The sequence below is a fragment of the Symsagittifera roscoffensis genome, chromosome 3 (genome assembly GCF_963678635.1).
Source record: "Symsagittifera roscoffensis chromosome 3, txSymRosc1.1, whole genome shotgun sequence".
Lineage (NCBI taxonomy): Eukaryota > Metazoa > Xenacoelomorpha > Acoela > Convolutidae > Symsagittifera > Symsagittifera roscoffensis.
The window spans coordinates 20,424,335-20,452,233 of record NC_087064.1 but is presented as its reverse complement, the minus strand read 5'-3'; the positions used below and the strand labels follow the sequence as shown (position 1 = coordinate 20,452,233).

Genomic DNA, 27,899 nt, shown 5'->3' with positions numbered 1-27,899 from the left:
GAAAAGACAAAGTTAATTGAATAGAGCAATCTGCCAAACAAACTTGAATCTTGAATTTTAAACCTCTCCATAAAAACTAGCTTTTGCGTGTGAAATTTTTCTACAATGATTTATTTGCTCTTTTTAATTAACTCTATCGGCTCCAATTTCTTGCTGCTTATTATAGAGAGCTGCAAAACAATCAGACAAAAAGAACTTAAAAGAAAACAATCATTCCGCTTTGACTTGATGCGCAAGTTTTGTCTAAAACACAAGCATGCAAAATTGTTCTTATATAAGTTAGCTGCTTTTTTAAAATAATTTTGTCTGTCCAAACTTTTTGCAACAGATTACATATTTCCACTCGAAAGTGAATCAGTACTCAATGAACTTTGATCACAAGCTAAGCAAGTACTAAAAACATCTGCAATTTCATTTGAACGAAAAGTGAAATGAAACAAGGGTAGCCAGAATGTTCCGATCCCTGAAAACTACAAAAACCTTTTTCATTTTTATCTTCAATTTTGTGTCGTTTTTTAGTGCGGTGTGATGAGAGAACTATACAAGAGCGTAAGAAGCTAGAATAGCAAGTTAAAAGCACTTGGAGAAAAGTAAAAGCGCGTAGAAACTTAGTGTACTCAACACAGAGGCGAAGCGGAGCTTTGCACTACTTGCGATGCAACACAAAATTTTTTTTAAAAAAGGCAAGAAAAAGAAAAAACGAAAAACGTTGAAAAAACCAGAACCAAAATTTGATAATTAAATAAAAGATAATTAGAGAGCCCAGCTAAGGCTGGAGGCAAGATTTTTGATAATTTTGTTAAACTGATGCGTGATGACATGGGCGATTTCAAAAATTGGACGTTGGCCAAAACCTTAATTGTTTTTTTTAAACTAAAATCAAAGAAGAAGGTGAAAATTTATCAGAATTGAAATTTTCCCAAAGACAACAATGTTCTGAGAAAAATTATGGAGACGCCGCTTCTACATGAAAAACCTTGATACGCAAGTTTTGTCTAAATTATTAGCTTTTCCATGCAAAATTGTTCTTAAATCAGTGAGCTGCTATTTTGAAATTAATTTTGTCGGTCCAAACTTTTTGCTACAAATCACATATTTTCACTGAAAAAAGAATCAGTCTTCAATCAACTTTGATAACAAGCTAAACAGGAATTAAAAGCATCTGCAAGTTAAGTTGATTTGAACGAAAAGTGAAAAGAAACAAAGGTAGCTGGTTGCTTTGCGAGAAGCACAGAATATTCCGATCCCTAAAAGTTACAAAAACTATTTTCCTTTTTATCTTTAATTTAAATTCGTTTTTTAGTGTGGTGTGATGAGAGAATTACGCAAGAGCGTAGAAAGCTAGAATGTCAAGTTGAAAGCACTTGTAGAAAAATAAAAGCGCGTAGAAAAATATTGTATTCAACACAGAGGCAAAGCGGAGCTTTGCACTACTTGCGATACAACACAAAACTTAAAAAACGTAAGAAATAGGAAAAAAAGAAAGACGTTAATAAAACAAGAACCAAAATTGAATAATTAGAAAATATATTTGGGGAGCCCAGTTAAGGCTGGAGGTAGATGTTTTATTAAAATCAAAGAGAACGGTAAAAATTTATGAGATAATGAAAATTTCAAGGACAGAACATTTTTTTGAAAAGTTATGGAGACGCCGCTTCTACATGAAAAAATCTTGCAACCGGTTCATTCGATTGAAAACTTCAGCTGATTTGACAGAATATATGATCAGAAAAATTAAAAAATTTCTCAGAAACCGTCAATAGTTCAATAACTTGACTGTCCGAAATAAATAACTTTTTTTCTACAGAAAAAGTTCGCTGCCGCATTAGCAGAAAAAACTTTCAAAATACGGGTTCTCGATTGAGCACTTAACTTATGAATTGGCAGTGTAGTTTTGAAAAAAGTCAAAACAAAATTCCAAAAAACGGTCAATAGATCAAAAGTTTTGCTCCAAAAATTATAGCTTCAATTGTGAAAGCCGCTTATACAGAAGAGACAAAAATTTTAGAGAAAATTCAAATAGTTTCAGAAAACGTAAAAAAATAACTATTGTCTTTTCTTAGAGCCCTATTGTTTATGTAAAATAATAAGATTTGGTGATTATGTAGGGGTTCTTACCACATCAGGTTGTTTCGATTGAATCCAAAAACTCTGTTTTGAGAGCGTAGTTTTTGCGAACCATTAAAAACTTCAAAAAATTTTGAAAAAATAAAACGTTTCGACTTTTCCGAGGCCCATAATTTTTTGTTAAAAAAATTTGGTCGGATCCAAATACGCTGACTTTCCCCAAACCATTTTTTGGATTGAAACAAAACTCTCCTATCTGGGCATGTAGTTTTTGAGAAAGATCAAAACGAAATTTAAAAAATTGTCAAACTTTTGAGTCAAAAATTAAATTGAGCTTAGTTGGTGATGGAGAGGCGCTTCTCAGAACCAGTTGTTTCAATTGATCCAACATCTCACCTTAATTTTTGAATTTATTATATAGTAAGCAATTAGGAAAATTTTCAAAAAAAGTTTAATACGTCCGTCAAGTATATCGACAAAAGTTGGGACAAAATCAATCAAGCCGACAAAAAATCAAAATAATTCTTTAAAATTTCCCAGTTACAAATATTGCAACCAGTAGTTAAATTTGAGCTTTCATAAAATTGAGCATGTCAGCAGCATAGCAGCAATTAATTTAACTGATTTTTTCAAACTAGATAACAACTCGAAAGAAAAAGTCTACATTCCGATTTGATAATGCTTGCTAATCGCAAGTGTAAAATCGAATAGCAGATAAAAAAATGAAAAAGTTTTCTGTATTTTTTTTTGTTTCAATTGCACAATCATTTTTCAATTTTTTACTAACTTATATTGCCAAGGAAGAGCAAAATCAAACTTCCAAAACTATTTGGAGCACAAATTTTTTAGCAAAACCAAGTTTTCTCAGCCTAAAACACCCATTTTCATATGACGAAAGTTAATCGATCGCGTTACTCGCTCAAAATTACCTTTTCTCGGTTACGGGAAAATTGTTGAAATCTTTTTAGAGTCGTTTGATTCACGACTGAAAGGGCGTGAATATGTTATATAAACTTATTCATTCCGATAATTTTTTTGGTACCTGATTTTGCGTGCAAAACAAAAAAAAATAAAATACTAAAACAACCGAAAGCAAAGTTGCTCTCCATTTTCAATGGCGAGAACAACTACAGACAATCACAATACCTTCTAATTAAGCTCAACAAGATTTCAGTATTTTTTTAATTCGACCGCTCGAAAAATTCTAAATCAGCACCTAGATTGAAGTTTAATCGTACCATATGTTTTATCAGGTTTCATCCACGTGCGAAAAAACTGGTGCACCATCGTGACGACATCCTCATGTACTCAAACCTTCTCACAGTTCCCCCCTGTTTCCAAGTGCCCCCCATCGGCACCACGCCCTCCTACAGCTCCAGTCTAGCAGCAGTTGGCGGCATGCAATTCAATTACAATATCAGCAACAACACAATTACTAGTAGTAATAATACAGCCAGTGCGTTCTACAATCGAAGTAGTCTGGTGTCCAACTCCTCTGATCGAGTCCTCCGAGGAACTGTCGAGTACACGAACTCAATCACATCCAGTGCTGTGAAACTCGGCAAATCCTCCAATGTATAATCGAAAATAATTATTACTTTTAATATTTTTTAATCAATCATGCGATATGTTTTTGAAGTGATGCCGTGTCTAACCAAAAAAGTAGGGTTAACTGTAAGCTTAACCCTAGGTTTTAGGCGCAAAATGCCCACTGTGAGCGGAGCAGAGCAAAATTGCTCAAGTCGCCTCTGCTTGCCAATGTCTTGTGAAGAATTGTACCCTATAACGAATTCTCGACTGTTAGGAATTGTCTTCTGTTACGAACTGTCTTCTACCGTTACATAATGTCTTCTGTTACGAATTACCTTCTGTTACGAAGTGCCGCTCAACCAATATCTAGACTGCAACTTTTTCTTTTCGTTTTTTTAAACACACGAAACGTAGTTCTAAAATTTGGCATAAACGTATAAAGGTTCGTCTTCCAGCAAATATACTCGAAATTTCGAACAAAAAATTAAAAGAAATAAAAACAAATTGAAAGAAAAAACTGCAATCGAATAGTTCCATGATTCATAAAACTGCTGCTTTGCTATTGTGAAATGGTAACCTACACTAACTTAGTAAACTAACTAAAAGTTGAAGTTTAATTCATTGATATAGATTGGTTACAAAATCAATAAAATGATATGACAGCAATCTTTCAGCAAGCATAAAAGAGTGTCTTTAAAATTGGTAGCACACTGTCAAGGTTGAGATACCTGTCCCGACCTTGACAGTTTAATTGCGAATAACATTTAACGTTCAAGTAGGTAATCATAATCTAACATAGGGCGTGATGTATGACAGCCGCCACACTTCCCCCTCTAGGGAAAGTTTTTGAAATTTCACAAATCGAAAAAATTTACGAGTTCAAAAGTTTTAGTTTCTTCTAACAAATCTCCATGTCTTCTTCACGACGACGCCGTCAATTCCTCCGTCGACACAGGTACGGCGCCACTAATATCTCCCTTAGGGGAAATAGTCAAGGCAGAAATCTCTTTCACTGCGTGCCTGATAGGACTGCCAAAGAACTTGGTTTGTCGGCGATTCCCACCTGAGAGTTTCGAGGAAGATTGTATGGCTACTGTGTCTTTTTCTGGAGAAGACTTCGTCCAGCTGGATTCTGGCGTCGGCACTGTAGCTGAGGGGTTAGAAAAGGTGACTGGGCAATGTTGCGGGGTTGTCTTCCTGGGACTTATAATAATGTCGTCATCTGAGGAAATCGGTGTCATTACTGAAGAATTTGCTTTTACGCCCGAGCTGGTATGGCCGAGTCTTCTGCCACTATTGTAACCTTCTTTGGGACCTCCTTCAGAGCTCCCTCCTTTGGGTCTGTTGCTTTCTTAACACTAGTTGTTCCTATTGGGAGTTATCGTCCATGGCTGATTTCCTTGCCGGAGATGACTCTGCAATCGGGGGTGGAATTATCCCTCCTGAACTCGATGAGGACTGAGTCAAGTCCACCATTGGAGGTCCACCAGTGGACTGAGTCAAGTCCACCAGGGAAAGTTTCGATTCGGCGATTTTTTTCCGTCTAGGTGCCAATTTTATGGGGATATTATCACCGTCTGATGATGATGATGATGTTGTACCTCGAGGCTTCTTGCTGTTCTTTGGCTGCTTTTGTTTCTGTCTTTGTCCTAAAACTCTAGCGTCATTATTTTTTAATCTGATAGATAAATGGTTTTTCCTGATAGCTTCCCCTCTTCTGTTCTATAGGTATTATTTGTTATTTTGGTGATTTTGTCTCTGAATATTTTGAATAATTGTTTCCCCGATCTCCTGTATAATACTTTTCTGAGTATTTCTACTTGATTAGGACTAGATAATAAGAGTTGTTCAATGTTACTTTCGATTTTGAAGAAGAAGGCAATAGTGAGTCTGAACGAAATCTCAATGTTCCGGTTGATAAATTGTTCCTCAGAGAAGCTACTAAAATCTGGTTTCGATCAGTTAAGGTTTGCAGTTTGCAATGCCTTCGTCCCTTCAACATGCGATAATATCTTTTTCATCGATATCCATCTCCCTACGGATTTGGTCAGATCTTCTAGAACCTGATAGTAAGGACTGTCCGCTACCAATACTCAGGTTTTAAAAACCAATTAGTTAGCGAATTCTGTAGAAATAAGGGTATCAAAGAGATTTTTTGCACGGTGGGGGACCACCGAGGTTGTGGTTTAGTAGAATGGACAATCCAAACAGTAAAAAAATACTGGGTGCTATTCATCCAGAAGAAAATCGTCCGAATTTACAGGAGGCACTGAAATCTATCATTTATGATATACGCATCACTAAGAATTCAGCAACTCACTTTTCACTTTTTGAGCTCCAATTTGGTCTGAACGTTGATCGTGATTCAATCCTGCTGGCTGCGCTATGTGGAATGGTAACCTACACTAACTTAGTAAAATAACTAAAAGTTGAAGTTTAATTCATTGATATAGATTGGTTACGAAATCAATAAAATGATATGACAGCAATCTTTCAGCAAGCATAAAAGAGTGTCTATAAAATTGGTAGCACACTGTCACGGTTGAGATACCTGTCCCGACCTTGACAGTTCAATTGCGAATAATACTTTAACATCCAAGTAGGTTATCATAATCTAATATAGGGCGTGATGTATGCGCACAAAAAGAAGAGTATTTTCATTTCCAACCCAAAATAGGCAGCGAACAAATTTTCGGGCGTTTTTTTTTTTAATTATGTCAGGTAACACAAGGACAAGTCGTCCAAAATTGAAAGATATATCATTTTACGTCAGTAGAGATGTCAGATTTTTTCTAAGCTTTGACTGCAAGGATTAAAACTAATTAATGATGTTTATCTTAAAAAATTGAACTTCAATTGAGAAGACTGCTCGTATAAAGGCGAGCCCCGGAATGGTCCCAATACCCTTCAAGGTCTTAAAAATAGTTTTTTTAAACATCAATAAAAAGATTTTTAAAAATTCAAGGAAAACTAAGCAAAAAAAATTGTTTGAAAAGTTTCTAAATACTTCTCCACACGCCGCTATTCCAGGCACAAAATGTTTGATCTTGGCGTTCAGTCACGTAATGCTTGCATCAAAAGTCTTGCTTCGATTCAATTTGTATAATTTATGAGCGGAAGAAAAGCCGCTTACATTTCAATTGATCGGCTAATTTTCCCCAATTTGCCATGTTTGCAGTTTTCAAACCCCCATAACTTTTGAATCACAAACAAAACATCTAAGCTCAGAACGTCAATACATTTCAGATGGTTCCAAATTTTGTTCGAAAATGGCCAGTTCAAAAGTCGAAATTAGGAGAATAAAATCCCGTGCCCAATTATTCTGGCACTTTTCTCAAACGTCGATTTATGATTATGTTCATAAATTTTAGGCTTTTGCAGCAGTCAAATACACTGCAAAACTTTCTTCTTTGTTATCAGATAAAACTTGTTTGACATTAAAAAAATCATAGCCAACAAACCAAAAAAAAAATTTGAAAAAAAGTAAATTGATATTTAAGTTTCGGATAACTCAACACAATCAATGCGTGGTTCCCATCTTGTTAACTGTAAACAATTTAATACCATTAAATTTCACAACCTATTTTTTGCTTTAACTATTTTTATAATTTAAAACCGTCTTCAGCCAAAATTAAAACAGAACTTACTTCACAAGGAACTCGCTAAACATCCAAGGCTAAATCCAAAAAAAAAGTTTCCCATTCAAAGCCAGACTTTTTTGCGCCTCTTGATTCAAGTGAATTGTGGACAGAAATGACCCTTCTATCATTTGGCTTGTTACAATTAGTCGAACCAAAAGCAGAAAATTTTTCAATGAAACACAATAGCCCCTAATTAGTTGAATGTTCGTTTACTAAAAATATTGTAATTTTCCTGACATTTTTAGCCAATACAGATTTTTCAAAAAAGTTCCACTGAGGCTTAAAAACTCGAAATCAATCATTTTTAGACGCATTCTCGAGCTTAAACTTATAACACGAACTTTTCTCTGAATTGATGGCACATAAACGCAAAGCTAAAGGTTTTGTCAGCCCCTAGTCCCAACCCAGCATCCCAGAAAAGTGGCGACTGTCCTGGGGTTTAATTATTAGTGCACGAGTCAGATTCTCGCGTTTAGTACGTTTTTGAGAGCCTGCAAGGAAATATCTCTTCATAAAAAGCTGAGCGGAGCTGAAGTAAAAATTCAATTTTCGAAGAACAAATCAATCAAACTGAAAGAAGAAAAAACTTGCACAATGGGAGGACGAGAATACAATTTCACAGTTTGACACCATGCTTTTGATATAGGTAGAGCCGAAGTATAGACAGAGCACGTTAATTTTTTCAAAATTTTTGGGTTCCTTACAATTTTTGTCGCATACAATTTGAATTTCCAAAATGATCATATTAATGAACTCGCCGATCTTGTGCTTTTTTTCAAATGCAAGGAAAAGCAGCATTATTAAGGCCAACGCTACGTCGTGATTTGTTTTGTACTTCACTTTCAGCCGCAATTCGTTAAATTTTTTCATGTAACTCTGCGAGAGGGAAAACCAAGCGCTCTGACGAATTGACACTGGCAACTGCGACAATCGTTGTAAATATCTCGCTGAGTTCTTTTAAAATCTTGATCACGCTTTGGGCATCTGTTCTTCCCTCTGAAGACATAGTTACGCTCTCCACATGTCTCGCTCATTTCGTTTTTTCCTGCAATTGCAGACGCTCGTAAATTCTGAGTCTGGTATTTTCAGCAAATCCAGTTTTCTGGAAATTTATTTTTTTCCGAAAACTGGAAAGTTCATTTTGGGTTTTGCTTTTCTTTGCATTTGAAACATTTTGAAACGCGTGTTGAGTCAGCAGCACAATCACACTGAATTGAACAAAACCCAATTTTTTCATTTACACTCAAATGTTCATTGACTTTCATACTTATTTCGAGTTTTTGGCCAGTTATCGTCCATGGCTGATTTCCTTGCCGGAGATTACTCTGCAATCGGGGGTGGAAGTACCCCTCCTGAACTCGATGAGGACTGAGTCAAGTCCACCACTGGACTCAAGGTCGATGCTAGCACTGGTTGTCCCATCGATCCTTGTTGCGTGTTTGGCATGATTCGCCTGAACTTTGGAGTAGGCTGCGAAAAAGTTTCGATTCGGCAATTATTTTCCGTCTAGGTGCCAATTTTATGGGGATATTATCACCGTCTGATGATGATGATGTTGTACCTCGAGGATTCTTGCTGTTCTTTGGCTGCTTTTGTTTCTGTCTTTGTCCTAAAACTCTAGCGTCATTATTTTTTAATCTGATAGATAAATGGTTTTTCCTGATAGCTTCCCCTCTTCTGTTATATAGGTATTATTTGTTATTTTGGTGTTTTTGTCCCTGAATATTTTGATTAATTGTTTCCCCGATCTCCTGTACAATAATTTTCTGAATATTTCTACTTGATTATGATTAGATAATAAGAGTTGTTCAATGTTACTTTCGATTTTTAAGAAGAAGGCAATAGTGAGTCTGAACGAAATCTCAACGTTCCGGTTGAAAAATTGTTCCTCAGAGAAGCTGCTAAAATCTGGTTTCGATCAGTTAAGGTTTGCAATGCCTTCGTCCCTTCAACATGCGATAATATCTTTTTCATCGATAACCATCTCCCTACGGATTTGGTCAAATCTTCTAGGGCCTGATAATAAGGACTGTCCGCTACCAATACTCAGGTTTTAAAAACCAATTAGTTAGCGAATTCTGTAGAAATAACGGTATCAAATAGATTTTTTGCACGGTGGGGGACCACCGAGGTTGTGGTTTAGTAGAAAGGACAATCCAAACCATAAAAAAAAACTGGGTGCTATCCATCCAGAAGAAAATCGTCCGAATTTACAGGAGGCACTGAAATCTATCATTTATGATATACGCATCACTAAGAATTCAGCAACTCACTTTTCACTTTTTGAGCTCCAATTTGGTCTGAACGTTGATCGTGATTCAATCCTGCTGGCTGCGCTATGTGGAATGGTAACCTACACTAACTTAGTAAAATAACTAAAAGTTGAAGTTTAATTCATTGATATAGATTGGTTACGAAATCAATAAAATGATATGACAGCAATCTTTCAGCAAGCATAAAAGAGTGTCTATAAAATTGGTAGCACACTGTCACGGTTGAGATACCTGTCCCGACCTTGACAGTTCAATTGCGAATAATATTTTAACATCCAAGTAGGTTATCATAATCTAACATAGGGCGTGATGTATGCGCACAAAAAGGAGAGTATTTTCATTTCGAACCCAAAATAGGCAGCGAACAAGTTTTCGGGCGTTTTTTTTTAATTATGTCAGGTAACACAAGGACAAGTAGTCCAAAATTGAAAGATATATCATTTTACGTCAGTAGAGATGTCAGATTTGTTCTAAGCTTTGACTGGAAGGATTAAAACTAATTAATGATGTTTATCTTAAAAAATTGAACTTCAATTGAGAAGACTGCTCGTATCTGCGCCACAGTAACTTCGAAGTAAAATAGTAGCCCAGTTTATGCTGGATTCGCGGTTTAAATGTTTAATGTGTTTAATCTTATATTGTACTGATACTGAAATGCCAAACTTTCAAAATCAGCTATACGCAAAACCTGTAATTTCTCTTCTTAAGTAGGAAATTAGCAGCTTATTTTAAGACGAGAACTAATACACGCTCTTTCTATTGAATTCTTTCTCTCAGATTTGGCTGAGTAATTTTCGAAAAAAAAATTAAATTTCTAAAAAAGAAACGATCAAAATTCAAAAAATGGATTTTCCGGAAGTCCTTATCGGCTTTTAAATAGGCAAAAATAGGGGGAACAGATAACGCAGGGGAAAACGAAGCACCATGTTAGTTTTCAGGAACTATCAACCTCAGAGTCAGCAGGTTACTTTTTGAAAAAAAAACATAGCCAACTAACAGTTGGAAAAGAGTAATGAACGCGAAGAAACTGAAAAAGAAACAGACTTGTTTTTTCAAGAGCCTTCAGTTTTTGAATTTTTGTGTAGAATAATTTATTGAAAGCTTTATGTAGAATAATTTATTATGGTCACTTTTTGTTAAAATTAACCCAATTTGATAAAACTGGATCAACACGTAAAACTTTTATTTCGCGGCAAAATCTGATAATTACTTTCCATTTTCGAAATCGGAAGTCGATCACCTTTTTTGTGAACTTTACCTTTGTGCTGTTTGAGAGTGGATTTCGCCGTCCTTTGAACAATGATTGCACTGAACTTAAACAGAAATCACAAGTCAAACCGCAAAAAATCAAACAGCATGAACAAATTTTAAGAAATTTTCCTGTAAAAAAAATTTAAAAAATCAGCAAGACCTATATAAGAGTACTCACTAGGTTCATCTTTCTTAACAACTTACCAAAAAACGGGCAAAACTTCACAAACTGGACATTTGTAAGGCCCTAGAGACACATGCGCAAGTGAGGTTCGCATAACTGATTTTTTCTACGGTTAAAGCCTTGACCTCCGATTTGGCAGGGTAGTTTTTGGGAAAGTCAAAAAGTTTAAAAATTAACCAAAATGTCAAAAGATGGGCTTGTTGGAGGCCATATCTTTTTTCTACCAGTTTTAGAGAAAAGCCGCTTGAGAAGGGGAGATCCCCATGATTAATTTTTATTTGAAACCATCTCAGATTTCAAAAAATATCAAAACAAATAGGCCAAAAATCGCCCTACCGAAAACTTCGAAGGCCGTAGAACGTGGGGTAAAATGAAAAGATATCAGCGAAATATGCAGGCATTCAGAAGAGCATTCGGGTTTTTCATTAGTTTTATATTTTGAAAAGCTCTACGGTAGTTTTTGAGATAATTTGAAACGCAGATTGAAAAAATAACAAATCCCATACATTTTCACAAAACCTGTTTTTCAAAGAGAACCTAACACTAGCCAAAAATTAAGCAACAACATATACTATGAAATTGCCTATGCTTGAATAAGCTTAAATATGATTAAATTAAAGTATACTAAAAAAGTCACCAAATGAGCACTTTTATTTGCAAATTGGGTTAGAAAAAATAGTTCGTAATTATACACTACGCTTCGGTAAAAAGTCAAACCGCAAAATATGAAATTTGAGCAAAACTTTAAAGAAAAAAATCGAAGAAAGAAAACAACACCAACAAACAAATGGAATAGTCAAGAAAGCAAATAAAGAAAAAAAACATACTGTCTTGTTATTTGAAAACATCGTAACTTTCAATTTTCCCGAAAGAAATGGCTTTAAAGCTCTTTGAAATTCTAAAACAATTTATGATTAACTTTTTTTTCATAAAACTAACCCAACTTGAAAAGACTTGAACCATAGTTGAAATGTTCATTTTGCTAGTCAAACCGCGAAATAGTAACTTTGATCCTGAACTTTTCCTGGAACGTGGAACGAAAATTACATATTTGCGACCTTTATAAGAATCTGAACTGCGTTCATCGACTCATAATCAGACCTTCACATGCAAACTTATAAAAACAATTTAACAGGAAGTTTCTTAGAAGGCATTAAAAAGCTATCTGAAAACAAAATTGAGCCCATTTTAAAGAATACCCCAATAACCGCAACTCTTTCTGAAGTCTGTTACCTATTCGTGAAAACATTTTAACAATTCTGAATTGAGCTACTAGCAATATATGCATAAATAAAGACACCAACAAATTCGAATAAATTTATCTAACACTAAATTTCCTATAATAAATGAGCAATGTCAATTCAATAGATTAAATAAATTGCATAGATAGAGTTCATATAGTTGCTACACCGTCAAAACGAAACCTAATCTACAAACGAAATGCTACCATTTTCAAATTAGAATATTTTTAATTCCTAAAAAGCTATCGCTATCTTGGAATGTTTTGTCGATACATATGTTTCAGCAGTATAGTTTTTTTGTGCAGCACTTCTTCAGCACATTTTACTCAGAGAGTGAATCGAAACTCTCCTCCGTCGCTCAATAGAATAATGACCATGCGGTGAGTGACGAATCGCCTGCCTTTGATCACTGGGCCAGAGGAGATACCCAAACGGGGACACTCGGCCACTTTCACCACTCGAAAAGAGTTAGCTGCGATCATGTTGAAGAACGAACTACTAGCCTAAACAAACGCAAACTGTACTTTCCGACTGAATAAAGCTTCATCGCTGTAATTGTTCAAAAGGCAACACCTCTAGCTCCCCGTAAATATTCAGTTTTTATCATCACATGCTTTTATCCGACGCAAATAATTACATCAAATACTGAACCAGACGAAAAAAATTCAATGAAGGGTATTAAAAGATTTCATAAAAGTATTCAGTAAATTTTGAGCGGCAAAATAAGGAAAAACTTTCACAACTTCCGCACACTCAGTCATTCAAACCAGAATTCATTGTCGGTCAACTTGGGTATAAACATCATTCAACCTAAAACTGTCCTATGTTCATTCAGAGGGCAGAGAATAACACAGAAGCCAGTGACAAAAAAGAGCTCATTATTTCCAGATCGTGTTCTTGTCATAAACCTCTGGGCTAATTCCAACCCGACAATCGGCTACAAACTTCTGAGTGGCGACGACAATTTTTTGTTCAAAACTCATTAGAGACTCATTTGAGGCATTTCTGCGGTCTTATGTTATACCTTGCTCTACCAATTTAGCCCGTATTTTATCATTATTTTCCGGCTATATTGAGGTAGGTGTGTTTGAGAGCTAACCCATACAGCACGGACCAAATTTAGTTCTGTTCACCACAAACTAACCCGATTCGGGTGTAACGAACCCGGTTTTTAACGTTAATTTAAGGTATTCCGAGACCTTTACATGGGGTTGCTAACCCAATTTGAGCAAGTTGGGTCGACAATATTAGATGCCAAAATACGGTTATTTTCACTACGTTGATAACCCTGATCCACAATTAGATTGGCGGCTCCGGACGTAGCCACGTCCAAAAGCACGATTAACTGTGTTCCTGGCCTTGGACCTAATTTACCCTTCATCGCGTGTGGCAGTTCAACAAATGTTACTCAAAGAGTCAACGCTGCATTTCGCAAAAATGGCAAACGGAAGCTTTAAATGCCATAAAACACAAAAATTGAAAAATTAGCATTGAAAAGCATAGCCAACAAACAGTTGAAAAAGCGACGATGAACTCAAGCGAAACAGAAAAGCCTCGCCAACAGACATTTGGAAAAGCGTCAATGAAAACAAAAAAATGACTTGTTTTTTGAATCTCAATTTCGAATTTCAAAAATAACATTAAAGCTCTTTGAATTTCAAGAACAGCTGATAATTGGCCTTTTTAAAGTAAAAGTTTTATTCTACTGCGAAATCTAAAAAGCCAATTTCGTTTTCAAAACCGATCACGTGTTTTTGCACCATTTCAGCTTTCATAATTGGTTGGAGTACATTTTGCCTACCTTGTAGCAAATTATCTTGAATTGAACTCAAAAGTGCATTTATACCTAGGGGCATTCATACGTGCATTTATAAGTATAAATGCTCTTCTTCTGTTATTAGAGCTCAAAACTTTGCCCTAAGAGTCTGAACTACGTTCATCCACTCTAAAATACGATGTTTTTAAATTTTTGTTATTAGAGCTTAAAACTTTGCCCGAAGAGTCTGAACTACGGTTATCGACTCTTAAAACCGTTTTTAAATTTTCAAAAAACAATCACACTGAAGCTCTCCAAACGTCAAAAAAGATTGTGATCAACTTTTAAAAAAAAAAAAAAAAACTAGCCAAGTTAGAGGAGGCAGCATCAATAGATAAATTTGATTCCGTTGCGAAACCCAAAAATTAAAATATACTTTCAAACCAAAGGTAATTCACGTTTTTTCTCGCCATTTTTGCTTTTTTAATCTTCGTAATTTGTCTTCCTTTCAGCAACTGACATTGAATTGCACTTTAACCGAAATAAATCAAAACTTAAACAGCAAAAAAAAATCAAATTTAACACAAATTTGGCGTGATCTCATTTTAAGACTTTCTTGAAAAAACTCATCATGACTTACCGCTACAAGTGTCGTCACTATGTCCAATGGCACTCTTAAAACCAAAAACCCTTCCCTCTACGGTATTGGAACCATCGGCATCTAGAGTCTACTACCGACATAAACGGTCCACCGGCTGTTGCTGATTTCAAACACTAGCCACCAAAAAAGCGGATAAAACACCTGGTATTAAATTGCTGTGCTATGCAACAAAAAAGTGAGAACACAGCACTTTATAGGCCAGGTGGGTTGGAAAAAAAATTCTTAACATAAAATAAGCGTTTCCTTGTGTAAATACCAGCAATACTGGGCTACTTTCCAATCCCGCTGTTTGGTGATTCCTGAAAGTTAATATATGAAAGCCTTTTTTACATAGAGGCGAAGCTGCGCTTCGCAAATTCCGAGAACACGACAAAAATCAGTACATTAGAAAAAAAATCGGCTATGATCCTGCGATCTAGAGATTTTGAGTCTTACGCACCAACCACGGACACTTAGTAATTAACAAACACTATCCACAAATAAAGCAGAGAACAGATGCCATGCATTTTCCAATGCTTAAAATCGTGATTATAGCAAAAGTGCTACCAAATGAGCATTTTTGTTTGCGAGTATGTAGAAAAAAGAAGGTTGGTATTAATACACTACACTCGCAAGTGTAAAATGCCGTTTCGTGTTCGTAACTATAATAAAATCAGCGAGCGCGAACAACTGAACAAGTTTTTCATTTCCTACACGCAAATCGCCGTATGAACAAGTAAATTATTTTACGAGGGGATGTGAAACTGGAAAAGAAACCAATATAGGGCCCAAGAATTCAAGGATTGTGTTTTGAGCTCACCTGCCAGAAGAGTATTTTTCCCAGCTGTGCCAAAAAAGTTGCCAGGTACTTCCCATCCGGCGAGAAACACAGACAGGAGATACTGCTTCCCTCCTGAGCCTCATCTGGACCCTGGATCACCTGGGGTCTGAGGGCTCTGCTGTCATACAGGTGCACCACACTTCTTCTGCCTCCTGCTGCCACTCTTCGAGTTGTACTGCAGTGGTCGACAGCCAAGAACCTTCAAAGAGAACAAACTATTTTTAAAAGAGAACAAACTAAGAGAACAAACTGCACAATATGGTCTCTTTGGGCTTTTTTAGATTGATCAAATTCAAACTCAGAGATCTCCTGAACTAACAGATCCTTTTTTTTTGAAATATGTTTTTGCGCCAGAGGTAAATTAAAAAAACTGCCAATAGCCAGTTGAAAAAAGAGTCAATGAACGCAAGGAAACAAAAAAACTTGAATTTTAGAATGTCAAGTAAATTTTGGATCAGTAGGTAAAGTTTTTATTTCGCTGGGAAATTTGAAAATTAAAATCCACATTCGAAATTAGAAGTCGATCACGTTTTTTGTGACCTTTACAATTTTGCTGTTCGACAGGCGATTTTTCTTTCCTTTTAACAAAGGAAATGAACTAAACTTAAATAAATCAATGTCAAATCGCGAATGATCAAATGTGGACGCTATATAAGTCTTCACTGCGTTCATCGATTCTAAAAAACTTTCTAAATATATATGGTCTTTGACCTTCAAGAACAATTTGCTATTGACACTTTTTTCAGATAGCCCACGCTCTTTGAAATCATCAAATAAAAAATAAAATGTGCTATGAACATGACCACAGAAATGTGAAATTTAGGTAGGGAAATATCGGTCTTGTATTATGACACAAGCGTTACTAGTGTTAAAATAAAAGGCAAGTACTGACTTATTGCAAGATGGGAAGACGTTCTTCAGCATCTTGTTTTTCAAGATCCCAGGATCCAGGCAGTGCAGCACAATATCCATTGTCTATAAGAAAAGCAATAATCCGGATGGAACCATTTGCAATGACGGGGTAAAAATTAGAAATTTCACTCATCTATTTCCTATGAAATCAAAAGTACAGCGGCTGAATGCAAAATGCATGTATGTAATTTGCATGTAGGAAACGCAGCTTAAAATCTGTTCACTTATTCACGCTTTACTGCAGTTAAGAATATCGAAAATCATTTTAAATGTACTTTCGTAAAATGAATTTCAGAAAAGGAGGGAAATGAAAAAGAACCGAAAAAAGTTTAGTTCAGCTCATTTCGAATTTGTTGGTGAATTATGTATATAGCGACAGAGCATGTGTTATGTCTGATTGGGCACATGATGATATTCTTTATTTTTAAATTTACCATGCATTTTGTTTTTCCTAAATCGTTTAATAACTAAATCAGCCAGAAGTAGATGGTCAATTAAGTATTACTGTGAAGTATTACCTCCAGAAGTAGATTCTCCACCTCGTGATGCTGCTTGTCCATGAGTATCTCGACATTCCTCAGTATCTCGGTCTTGCTCCTGGCCAACACTGCACTCGGCATGTTAGAAGAAGAGAGAGTAGAAGGACCCTAATGAACAAATGACCCTAATATAGACAAATATCGAACTCAACAATATAAGTAAATCATAAACTTAATTCTAAACAAATGAACAAAATTCTGCCGGAATGCTACAGAACTCAAAGAATTGGACAAAAAAAGAATTCAAGTTTGGCATATGATAAAGTAAATGACATCACCTTAAAGCTCAATACATTTCAGAAATCTTTTATTCTGGATGCTTTGTCACTTGAGCTATCTCAATATCAGAAAGCTGGATTAAAAGATATGAAAAAAAAAAACAATTTCACTTTTGAAAAAAGAAGACAAACTCCATTTTGTCATTGAAAAGCCCATCGGCAAAAAAGGTGACCTGTAAAACCGAGAATACAATGACATAGCCAACTGACAGTTGGAAAAGAGTAATGAACGCAAGGAAACAGTAACAAAAAACTGACTTGATTTTTGAAAAACTTTCTAATTTAAAGAAAAAAATATATGCCCTTAAAGCTCTTTGAATTTCACGAACAATTTATGATAGGTACTTTTTCTATAAAATAAACCCAATTTTGCTACGAAATCTGATTATTGAATTCCATTATCGTAATTAGAAGTCAATCACCTTTTTTGTAACCTTTGAACTTTTGCTGTTCGATAGTAGATTTTGCTTTCCTTTCATCAAAAGAATAGAACTGAGCTTTTGAAAAAATCACAAGTCAAATCGCGAAAAAGTAAATTTGAGCCTGAACAATTTATTTGCTTTTTCCTGAAAAAAAAATTCCTGAAAAAAAAAATCACCAATACTTGTATAAGAATACTCACAATGTTCATTACTCTTAATAAAAACCTCGGAGACGTGATGATAAGAACTGAGACTTCCTCGTCAATTGGCAATACAAAATATGAACTGACCTGTGCGGCGGCCATGATGGCTGAGAAGCGGGCGACCTCTCTTGCCAAGGATGTTATGAACAGACTTGGTCTAGTGGTGGCAATCTGAGTCAGCGCATAGTGTGTTGTCTGCAGAAGATCCATCTCGGGCAGCAACGGCAAACCATTGAACATTCTACAAAAATGCACCCACACGTTTAGCATTTAAGTAATCAAGAGATTGAAATTTCAATTTTTTTTTCGAAGTGAAATGGATAAGCGACCCACTCAAGCGTTTTACTTTCCCGTGTTTATTTTTGCAACAAATTCGAGTATTTTCATTTTACCCTTCTCTTTTGTGAACAAAATGAAGCTTTAAAAATGCTGAACTTCAAGGATCAACAATTCTTAGATAAGATATCAACTTACAAATCGTAGTCTACTTTCGTATCTGAGGCAACTTCTAGCAGAGCCAAAATCACTTTAGTTATGTCCATATATGGTTCCCACACTGTGAAGCCTCGTCCAATCAAATGAATAGCTGCTCTTCTCAGTTCTCCGCGCTGTTTATCTACACCTTTGGGTGGGTGCAATAACAAGTGCGACAGAGCCTGGCATGTATATCTGGCTAAGGACATGTTGGCGCCAGAAAATCCCTCCAGAAAACTTCCGTCTGACTGGAAACTTCCACTTTCAGATACACTTTGCCCGAATTCGGCTCCTAGTACTCCCAACATGACTATCGCTGTTCCTTGTCTACGTTGAGCCTCGTGACGAGATAGTTTCGTGGACTGAGTCGGATTAGAGGCGCCTAAAAAACCAAAAATAAGACCTTGTCAAATATAAGAAACCTATCACTTTAAATAAATCAATTCGAGGCCGTAGTTGAGCTCGAATTATTTTTTCTCAAAATTACTATCAATAATTAACTCTTCACTTACCACTTTCGAAATCATACCTGACTGTTTCAGTGTAGAAAGAGAAAAACCCATAATTATAGTTTAAACAGAACAAACGACAACACCAATCAAACAAAAGAAATTCTCTTAATCACTTGTAATTGCAGTCATGGATCCCAATGAATCATCATCGTCCACGCTATTTCCATCCGAGTGATTGTCTCCTTGCATCTGTCCAGTGGACTGCGGGTAAGAAGAATTGGCAGCATGGACACCCGGCTGCACTCCCGAGTGTTTCGGACTAGAAGCGACAGAAGAAGCATTGGAGAAAGATGTTGATGATCCCTGAGGAGTTGGCAAAGTATTGGAGGGTTGCGGCGGGTGTTGATTGTTCGGGTCTGATCCCAGGAGCGGTAGATGAGAAGCCCATATGTCCACCAAATTCTGACGACCTCTAGATCCGATGTGCTTCAGTTCTGCAAGGAGCAGAGCTTGTGCTGCTTCGCGCACTTCGAGACAGCGATCCTGAAACAGATGATCTCCTTATACAGTGCTTGGTTCGGCTCCTTTTCTTTTCCACAACCAGTGAACTTTTATAGTTTGTTCGCTTTGTCAGATAATATTGAAACCCGACAAAAGGTCTAATTACCAGTCCGACATAATTGCTTCGCATACACAACTATGAAAAATCACACATAATAATTCCAACAGAAAATTGAGATCTTTATTTGGTAACAGTTTTATTTAGATACGTCAAGAACAAACGACTGGTCAAAAATTTTCTTTTTAAAATAAGATAATAAAATGCTATTATATAAGCAGTAGCTTCACTTGTACGATTTAAGAGCTGGCCAAACATGCAACCAATATTTCTCAGAGAAAAAAAGTATATTCATAGCAAAACCTAAATACTTAAACACAGTCAGCTCAGTTTACAACACTATATTGCGCACCTGCCATCGCCTAACTAGCTGTTCCAGATCCGCCATCTGGGCCTCGCCGGGGGCCATATCCGGGAAGAGTACACAGTGAAGTGCGGCGACTGAGCTCCAGCCCTGGAAGATGTCCGGGTAGGATGAGGGACCCACTTTGTCGAGCAGTTTCTGGGCCAGAATGGGCACGCGCATGCTCATCAAAGCATTGGAGAGGGTGATGATTGATAGTCTGTGCTGGGTAGTGAGGGAACTAGACACGGACCAATGGCGTTCTGATACTAAACACAATTTTCCCTGATGCTAATACTAAAAGTCCTACTAAATTCTTTCTCTAAAAATCTTTATCAACGCGAAAAATTATGTCATCATACGCAAGTGTGTTTTAATACTCGTTTTCTAAAAACTGATGAAAACATACCTTTGTTTTATTTAGAAATGCTACAATAATGCCAATACCATATTAAAAATGTAAGACAGTTTTGATCAAATTGAACTTGTTACAGAAAAGATTCAACGCAAAAACAATCTTTCAAATCTGAAAGAGGGCTCAAACGAGAAAATCTTAAGATTGCTGAGAACTCGCTTAATGAATGAAACGGTATTGAGTGTTCACTTCTTTTAGAAGTTGCCGCAAAAGATAATTCTAAAACTTGATTGTCTATATTGGTGTCTTAGTAGCAAGTAAAGTATTTAAAAATTTATAGAGAAAAGTCATTAGCAGATTCTAACTTGTTTTCGGACTAGGTAAAGACAGCGTCAGGTATCCAGGTCTGGATGTGACCCCAAAGCATACAGAGTCACTTGGGCGAAACAGACCCAACAGTTCCACGCACAGTCTATCGAGGGAGGGATTGAAGCCCCAGGCGAACAAGAGACTCATCATGAGCTGCGCTGTTTCACAGGTTAGCTGCTCCTGTTCCGCCTCCTGTTGCGCGGGGTCCAATGCAGGTGTCTGGAAAATTGCCAAAAATTATTATACTCGAGCCCAAATTCCCCAAAACACGGAAATGAAAACAAAAAGGGTAAGAAAGCAGAAGGCTTAATGAACCGCGACCTCTAAAAATCGACGCAACCTGTGCATATTCAAGACATTTTTGAAGAAGCATTAAATTAATTTCTAGCAAAAAATTCCTAGACAGGCGAAACTGTGCTTTGTATTTCCCAAGATATACATTGAATTTTAAATGAAAATCCAATGGCTTTTTGGACACTTGGCGCAAAAACTAAAAAAGATATGAGCCTAGTAATATCAGCAAAAAACAGTCATTACATGGGAAACGTGCTTAAGTTAAAACGATTACCAGGAACAACTCCAAAAATTTTCAAAATGATAGAAAAACTCAATAACTCATAGCAATTTAAAATGATGAAACATAGCCAACTGTCAGTTGGAAAAGAGCAATGAACGCAAGGAAACTAGAAAAAAAACGACTTGTTTTTCAAAAATCTTCAACTTTTGAAATTCAAAGAAAAAAAACAGATGGCCTTAAAGCTCTTTGAATTTGTAGAACAAGTTATGATGGACACTTTTATGTTAAAATTAACCCAATTTGAGAAAACTATCAATAGGTAAAACTTCTATTTCGCATTATAAATCTGATAATTAATTTCCATTTTTGAAATTAGATGTCGCTCACGTTTTTCGTGACATTTACAATTTTGCTGTTCGATAGTGGAGTTTGCCTTCCTTTTAACAATAGAAATGCACTGAACTTAAAAAGAAATCACGAGTCAAACCGCGAAAAATCAAAATTGAGCGTTAACAAATTTTAAGCCTTTTTCCTGAAAAAAAACATAAAAAAATCACCAAGACCTATAAAAGAGTCTTCACTACGTTCATTACCTTTAAAGGAATGATACGAACGAAAAACTAGAGCTTAGGCATACTCGACAGTCATAGTGAATTAAGCAAATTATTAAACAATTTTTCTAGAAAAATTACTACACAAACAAAAAAATTGCAATTTGTTGAAAATTTGAAGTTTCGATTCCAAAAAAAGCGCTAAAATATTCAAACAGCACACTCGCTATATTTGCTTGAATTAGAACTTAAAATAAAAAACTTAAACCTTTTTTTTCTCGATACTGGGACAATTTTTAAAAAACTTTTCGAATCACGACTGAGAAGACCTTAATATGATATATCAACACAGAGGCGAAGATATGCTTCGCAAACACTTGCGAGAACACGACCCAAACAAACCAGCTCTATCAAGTAAAATAAGAAAAAAAATAAGCCTCGAATTAGACAAACTCGGCTATGTGGAGGATTCGACTCTGCGACCTAATTTGAGTCTCACGCACTAACCACTCAGCCACGGATGCTTAAAATAACTAAAAACTAGCCACCAATAACGCAGCTACATATGATAATAAATTGCCAATTCGATGCAACAAAAGTAGCACCAAATACAAAAAGACACAATTTTGCATGTACTAAATTTTATCATTGTACTGCTGTTTGAAACAAATAACTTTTTTCAGTTCATTTGATGAACTAAAAATGTATCAACTGTGTTAACTGATTATTCATCAAATGTCAAAGCACACATGATATTATTCTGTTACAGCAGCCTACCGATTCAAAAGTGCCACCAAAATTAGCACTTTCATTGGCGACATAGGTTCGAAAAAAAAGTACGTTCGCACTAATACACGTTGCTTCGCAGGTGTAAACAAAAAAGAAAAAACTAAAACACGCACGACTACAAAGTACCTCCTCATTTTTCAAATGGTCGGAACAATAAGCTGAAGTATACAAAAATTAAAAAAATATATACCCCTACGGAAATCGACGCTACATCATTGACTATATTCAGCTTTGTAATGAAATGGCGTAACAGTTGAGCTATATGCGCAGGCTGTCAACACAATACCAGCCACTAATATATTGGCTGGTACCTACACAGACACTAAATTTGACACTTTTGAAACAAAAGCCACTAACTCATGCAACTTGGGTAAAAAAACAAGTGGATTCGTAGAAAACTTGTGTCATAACAACGGTGCTAACATAAACTTAAAATAGTTATATGTTATAGACTTTCATCAATCAGTAGCTTAAAAATTAGCAGATGCAGCTTGTTGTTCACGAGAGAAAAGCCTTATCAAAAAAATAAGGGTAACCGGTTGCTGTGAAAGTAGCAGAAAAAATTCCAACCACGATAACAAAAACTTCCAATTGAAGTTCATAAAAACTTCAAAATTCATTTTTTATTCAAATTGTGTCGTTTTTTATTCGTATTTTGATGAGAGGATCTGAATGACAGCTTAGAATTTAGCCAAATAATATATATCTAAACTAGGCATATTTGACAAAAGTTTTCCTCGAAAAACGAGAAGAAATATGAAGGAGAAATCAAAAACAAAGAAGGCGCTAAAAGAAACTTCACAGAAAAATTTTACTTGAAGTTTAATGGACCTAAATTTTCTCGATTTGACTTGAAACATGGGAATAAAACTTTTATAAGACCTACTTTCTCGCTTTACTTGCTCTACAGTAGATTAAAACTTCAATTCTCGACACGGGAGAACATTAAGATAAAAATCGTCGTTCGAATCAAGACTGAAAATATTTTAATATGATATGTCTTTCGAATCATTCCCATTATCATTTGTGGTAACTTTCAGCGTGGAAAAAAAAACACATCCGAAGTGTAGAAACAATAACAGTTGCTGATCGCTAGAGTAATTATTAAGATGTACCATTCCCAACGTAAAATCGTTTACCTGTTTTTGAGTTCTCTGCTTCTATAACAAAAATTACAGCCATACTTGAAACATAATGTTGATATCTTCAAGTTTAAGTTTTGAAGACACCGCATGAAAGGGATCAACCGTACAATCCCCCCCCCCCCCCAAAAAAAAAATCGATTTAGGGGAGAAAATATGGCTAACTTCGAGTTTATCCTAGATTCGTTCAAAATTAACCTTATTACTAAAGAAAATAGAATTGAAACATTAATTTGTGTAATTAAAAGCATATAAACTCAATCCCGCATAAAAAATGTACTAACCAATTATTTGCCTGTTTGTATGAAATGCATATTTCATACAGAATTAATTTTCAGACTTAATACGTGCTTGGGGAGAACATTCTAGGGTAGGTCACTTAGGAGGGGGGATTATACGGTTGATCCCACACAAGAAATCAAAAACCGAACACGCATAAAAAAACCAAATTTAAGGTGATCAACTTTTTTCCCTGGAAAAATCAACAAGATTTTACATAAGTATCTTCATTTCGTTTATTGACACTTACTAAACTCATCTTTGTTAGATGAATAAATCTGGGTCTTAAATGCATAGTGCTGTTACCTCAAAGTCAGCTGCATCATCCTGCGATGACTCCAGATACCCCTCAACATCGACTAAGGGTAGAGACATATTCGAAGTTGGTTTCCTGTTCGAGTGAGCTTCGGCTGCCGAGGAGCTGTCAGAAGATGATTGGAGATTGGTGCCCTGCATTTGTGTCTGAGCAGTAGCTGTTGTCGAAACTATCTCCTTCTTCACATTCTCCAGCAATTTGTTGCCCAACTTCGACACCTGACCAAACAAAACCATAAACTTATAGCCTGACTTCATTTCATGCAAACGTGGAATATCTTAGACATGCAAAACTAACTATTTTATATCCAGCTGACACATTTTTTCAAGAGAGAACAGTGATTAGAATTAATATATTTTATGTTTTGACTTTCAAATCTCTTCCAGAAGGCCGGATTGTCTTGCCTTATCTGTGAAGTTTGAGCTGGACTGAGTGAGTCTGCGCACCTCCTCGAGTCTCTCGAATTCTGGCTTGAATTTCTCAGAGGCCACTGGAGTTGCAGGCGGAGAACTGGACGTTGTTGGACGGCGTCTAAACAACAAAAATCAATTGGATAACACCGAGGCTAAGCGTGGCATTTGCGATATAAAAATACACGCCAGTGTTCAGGAATAAAAACTGCAACATATTTCATATTTTACAATTTATATTATTTCAATGGAAAAACCAATTTATTTCAAACTTTAGCAGTAAGATCAAATCATCAATTCAAATAATTTGATAAAAACTAGTGTAAAACAAGCTATCCATTGCTTTCTTGAAACTAAGATGAGAATGAAAGACAAAATGAAATCTGTAAAAAAAATCGTCTTTAAAAGGTATGTCTATGTCCAATAATTTGCTGTTTTTACGGAAAAATTCGTGAAACTTCCTGTAACGCTATTACCTACACCATTAGAAGTATTTTCAATTTTTGTAAAAATAGCTCAAATAACAAGTAAAGTCCGAGCGGTGGCAGCTAATCCAAATCAAAATGGTCAGACCCGATAGACCAACGTTTTTTTTTTTTTTCAATTGGAAAATCCTGGCCCTTTTAGTCTTTGACGAAGATGTAATTTCTGCGCAAAAAATGCAGATTACCACACTGAATTTGGATCTATTACAAATCAAACTATCAAATGAATCAGTGATTATGCTAGACACGTTGTATGTCAAAACAGAGCATAGAACTATTTCCAAAACTTCAGAAAATTAAGTCATAACCTCGAAAAAAAAAATTCTTCAAGTTTAAAATTACTACGATATCCTAGCCCCGGCTTCTAATTACATACAAATCTTAACGATCATAAGTGTGGATAAAATGTACTCGCAGCAATGCAATTGTTTATGCTGGAAAAAAACTTATGTAAAGATTCTTGAATTTCCAATAGATAGAATGTTATATTAAACACTTTCTCAGCAAAATAAAAAGGTTTAAGATCTAAATAAAAAATCGCCTTTAAATGGTTTATCAAATAAATTGATTTGTTTTTTTTTTGGAAAAAATTTGTGAAAATTCTTCTGACGCTAATCTACACCATTACAGGAATATATTCAAAAAAATAGCTCAAATCACAAGAAAAATTCGAGCTGTGGCAGCTAATCCACGCAAAAATTGTCAGACACAATAGAACAACAATCTTTTTTAAGCGGAAAATCCTGGACCGTTTCGTCCTTGGCATGAATGTAATTTCTGCGCAAAAAAAATGTAAACTAAGACGCTGAATTTGCATCTATCACAAATCAAGCTATCAAATGAACACATATACGAAGTTGCACTTCGCATACACAAGCAAAAAAAAATGACCGGTAACGCTACTGGGACAAACTGAATGAGTAAAACTTTGAGTCTACAAAATTTCTTAAGTAACGCAAGCCAATTATGACGCATTAGCAGCACCAGCCAATTTGAAAAAGAAAGAAACTTACTTATTGCATATGCCTCAATTTATAGAGCGGACGCATTGTAGCTAGCATACGAAAAAATGCATTAAAAATATTCGACCCTGCCCAGGTTCGAACCCTCTTATTTTCTTGCCGGTCTCCTTCCTTACCTCTACGCTACAGATCCATGATACCTTGAAGCCAAAAAGCTATTTGTAATACAAAACTGCTCATATCAGGGTGAAGACCTGAATTTTCCGACTGCCTTTTAAGGTCTATGGAGCAGTAGTAACATGAAAACATTAAATGTTACAAATTTGGAATTTTTTGTGAAAATCATCCCCTCACACGCCATATAAAGAAGAAAGTAAATAATTTTCGCTCCTAGAAACAATTCAATGATCGCAAATAAGCTTCCTTTAACCAATTTGGAACTTTTTTGAAGACAGATGAAGTCTCCGCTTACGCGTTAATATATCGCGCATTAATTAACCCAAATAGGACAAAATGGAAACTTTTAAAACCCCATAACTTTACAAAAAATGATCACAGGTAAAAGATTTTTTCAGATTTAAATTCAGGACAACAATACCTTTTGAATGATATAAAAACAATCCGTCAAAAAAGGCTAGTTAAAAAAGTCGAAATTTGTCGGAAAAAAAACCCAGCACAAATATTCCGTTATTTTTGTTAGACTTGTCGGAAAAATAATCGTCGGTGTTAATATCCTTAGTATTGGCTGTACCTATAATAGCTGGTTATTGATCAGAATGAACACTTTCAAAATGAGTACAATTAATCGCAACAATATTTGCGTCGCAACAATATTAGCGACTTAGGTTGAAAAAAAAAGAAAGTTCATACTATAACACAAGTGTTGCTTGTGTAATCAGTGATTAAGTTAGACATATTGTATGTAAAAACAGAGCGTAAATTTATTTTCAAAACTTCAGGAAAATAAGTAATAACCTCGAAAGAAAAGAAGCCTTTAATTTTAAAACTATGAGAAACCAGCCACAACTTCTACTAGCACACATAATCTCAACGATCATAAGCGTAGAAAAAAAATTACTGGCAGCCAGGCAATTAGTTATGCTGGTTAAATACCCAAACTTACGTGAAATACTCTTGAATTTCTAAGAGATTTAATGTTATACTAGCGTTTAACGCACCTTCGGTGCTTCGAAATTTTTCGACAACTCAGTAAAAACCGCATATATTGGAAACAATATCTGCAAACTTTTAGTGTACTCTGACTGCACCCAATTAAACTTTGAATTTTTTTTTCATTCCCATTTTAAAAGCGTCATCTCAAAAACTTATTGGGCCTCTGGAGAAATTTGGAGGCCAGATTTGCAACCACTGAGAGTCCCTGAGAACACCCTACCATAGGGTAAGGAATCCAAAATTTTGTGAACTTTTTTAAACCTAAGTTTCCCGAAAAAAAAATTGAAACAAAAACGTCTTATCTCGGAAACTAAAAGGATTTGAGCATTCATATTAAGAGGCAAGATTTGAGACGCATGGGTGTACGCTGACAATAAGGTTGTATCTTCATCAAGCTGGTAGTTTCAAATTTTTTGAATTTCTTTGTAGATAAGTTCTTTAGAGTACCCTGACAACACCGAACTATAGCGTTGGGGATTTCAAATTTCGAAAAAAAATTAATTTTAACTTTCTGAAAATTTTGAAAAAATCACAAAAAACGTCACATCTCGAAAACTACAAAGAATTGGGCAGTCATATTTGGAGGCAAGATTCGCAATCTTTGAGCGTACTCTGACAGGACCTAACAACAGGGTTGAGAATTTCAGATGTTTAAAGAATAATAGTAATTTAAGTTTTCTGAAATTTTTTTTAAAAAATCACAAAAAACGTCTTATCTCGAAAACTACAAAAAAATTGAGCAATCATATTTGGAGGCAAGAGTAACAATCTTTGAGATTACTCTGACAGGACCCAACTACAGGGTTGAGAATTTCAAATTTTGAGAAAATTAATTTAATGTTTCTGAAAATTTTTGAAAAAACCACAAAAAACATCATATCTCGA

The 27,899-nt window shown here is 35.6% G+C and overlaps 2 protein-coding genes across 8 annotated transcripts in view; one reads left to right on the top strand and one right to left on the bottom strand.

The window, feature by feature from the left end:
* Window positions 1–3,708, top strand: part of LOC134842105 (uncharacterized) — a 34,549-nt gene extending 30,841 nt beyond the window's left edge. For all 3 annotated transcript variants that reach the window (XM_063858291.1, XM_063858289.1, XM_063858290.1), the window contains one exon: window positions 3,321–3,708. In XM_063858291.1, coding sequence (XP_063714361.1) covers window positions 3,321–3,648 — 328 coding nt within the window. In that variant the 3' untranslated portion in view covers window positions 3,649–3,708. The remainder of the gene's footprint in view (window positions 1–3,320) is intronic.
* Window positions 3,709–12,218: 8,510 nt separating this feature from the next.
* Window positions 12,219–27,899, bottom strand: part of LOC134842735 (WD repeat-containing protein 7-like) — a 625,416-nt gene continuing 609,735 nt past the window's right edge. For 4 of the 5 annotated variants that reach the window (XM_063859207.1, XM_063859206.1, XM_063859210.1 and 1 more), the window contains 12 exons: window positions 24,389–24,515; window positions 23,975–24,202; window positions 23,387–23,407; window positions 20,387–20,609; window positions 19,676–19,935; window positions 18,878–19,247; window positions 18,253–18,634; window positions 17,866–18,019; window positions 16,855–16,983; window positions 16,317–16,399; window positions 15,404–15,623; window positions 12,219–12,690 (listed from right to left, as the gene is read on the bottom strand). In XM_063859207.1, the coding sequence (XP_063715277.1) occupies window positions 12,514–12,690; window positions 15,404–15,623; window positions 16,317–16,399; window positions 16,855–16,983; window positions 17,866–18,019; window positions 18,253–18,634; window positions 18,878–19,247; window positions 19,676–19,935; window positions 20,387–20,609; window positions 23,387–23,407; window positions 23,975–24,202; window positions 24,389–24,515 (2,374 nt within the window). In that variant the 3' untranslated portion in view covers window positions 12,219–12,513. The remainder of the gene's footprint in view (window positions 12,691–15,403; window positions 15,624–16,316; window positions 16,400–16,854; window positions 16,984–17,865; window positions 18,020–18,252; window positions 18,635–18,877; window positions 19,248–19,675; window positions 19,936–20,386; window positions 20,610–23,386; window positions 23,408–23,974; window positions 24,203–24,388; window positions 24,516–27,899) is intronic. The other variant, XM_063859209.1, reaches the window with a different exon arrangement.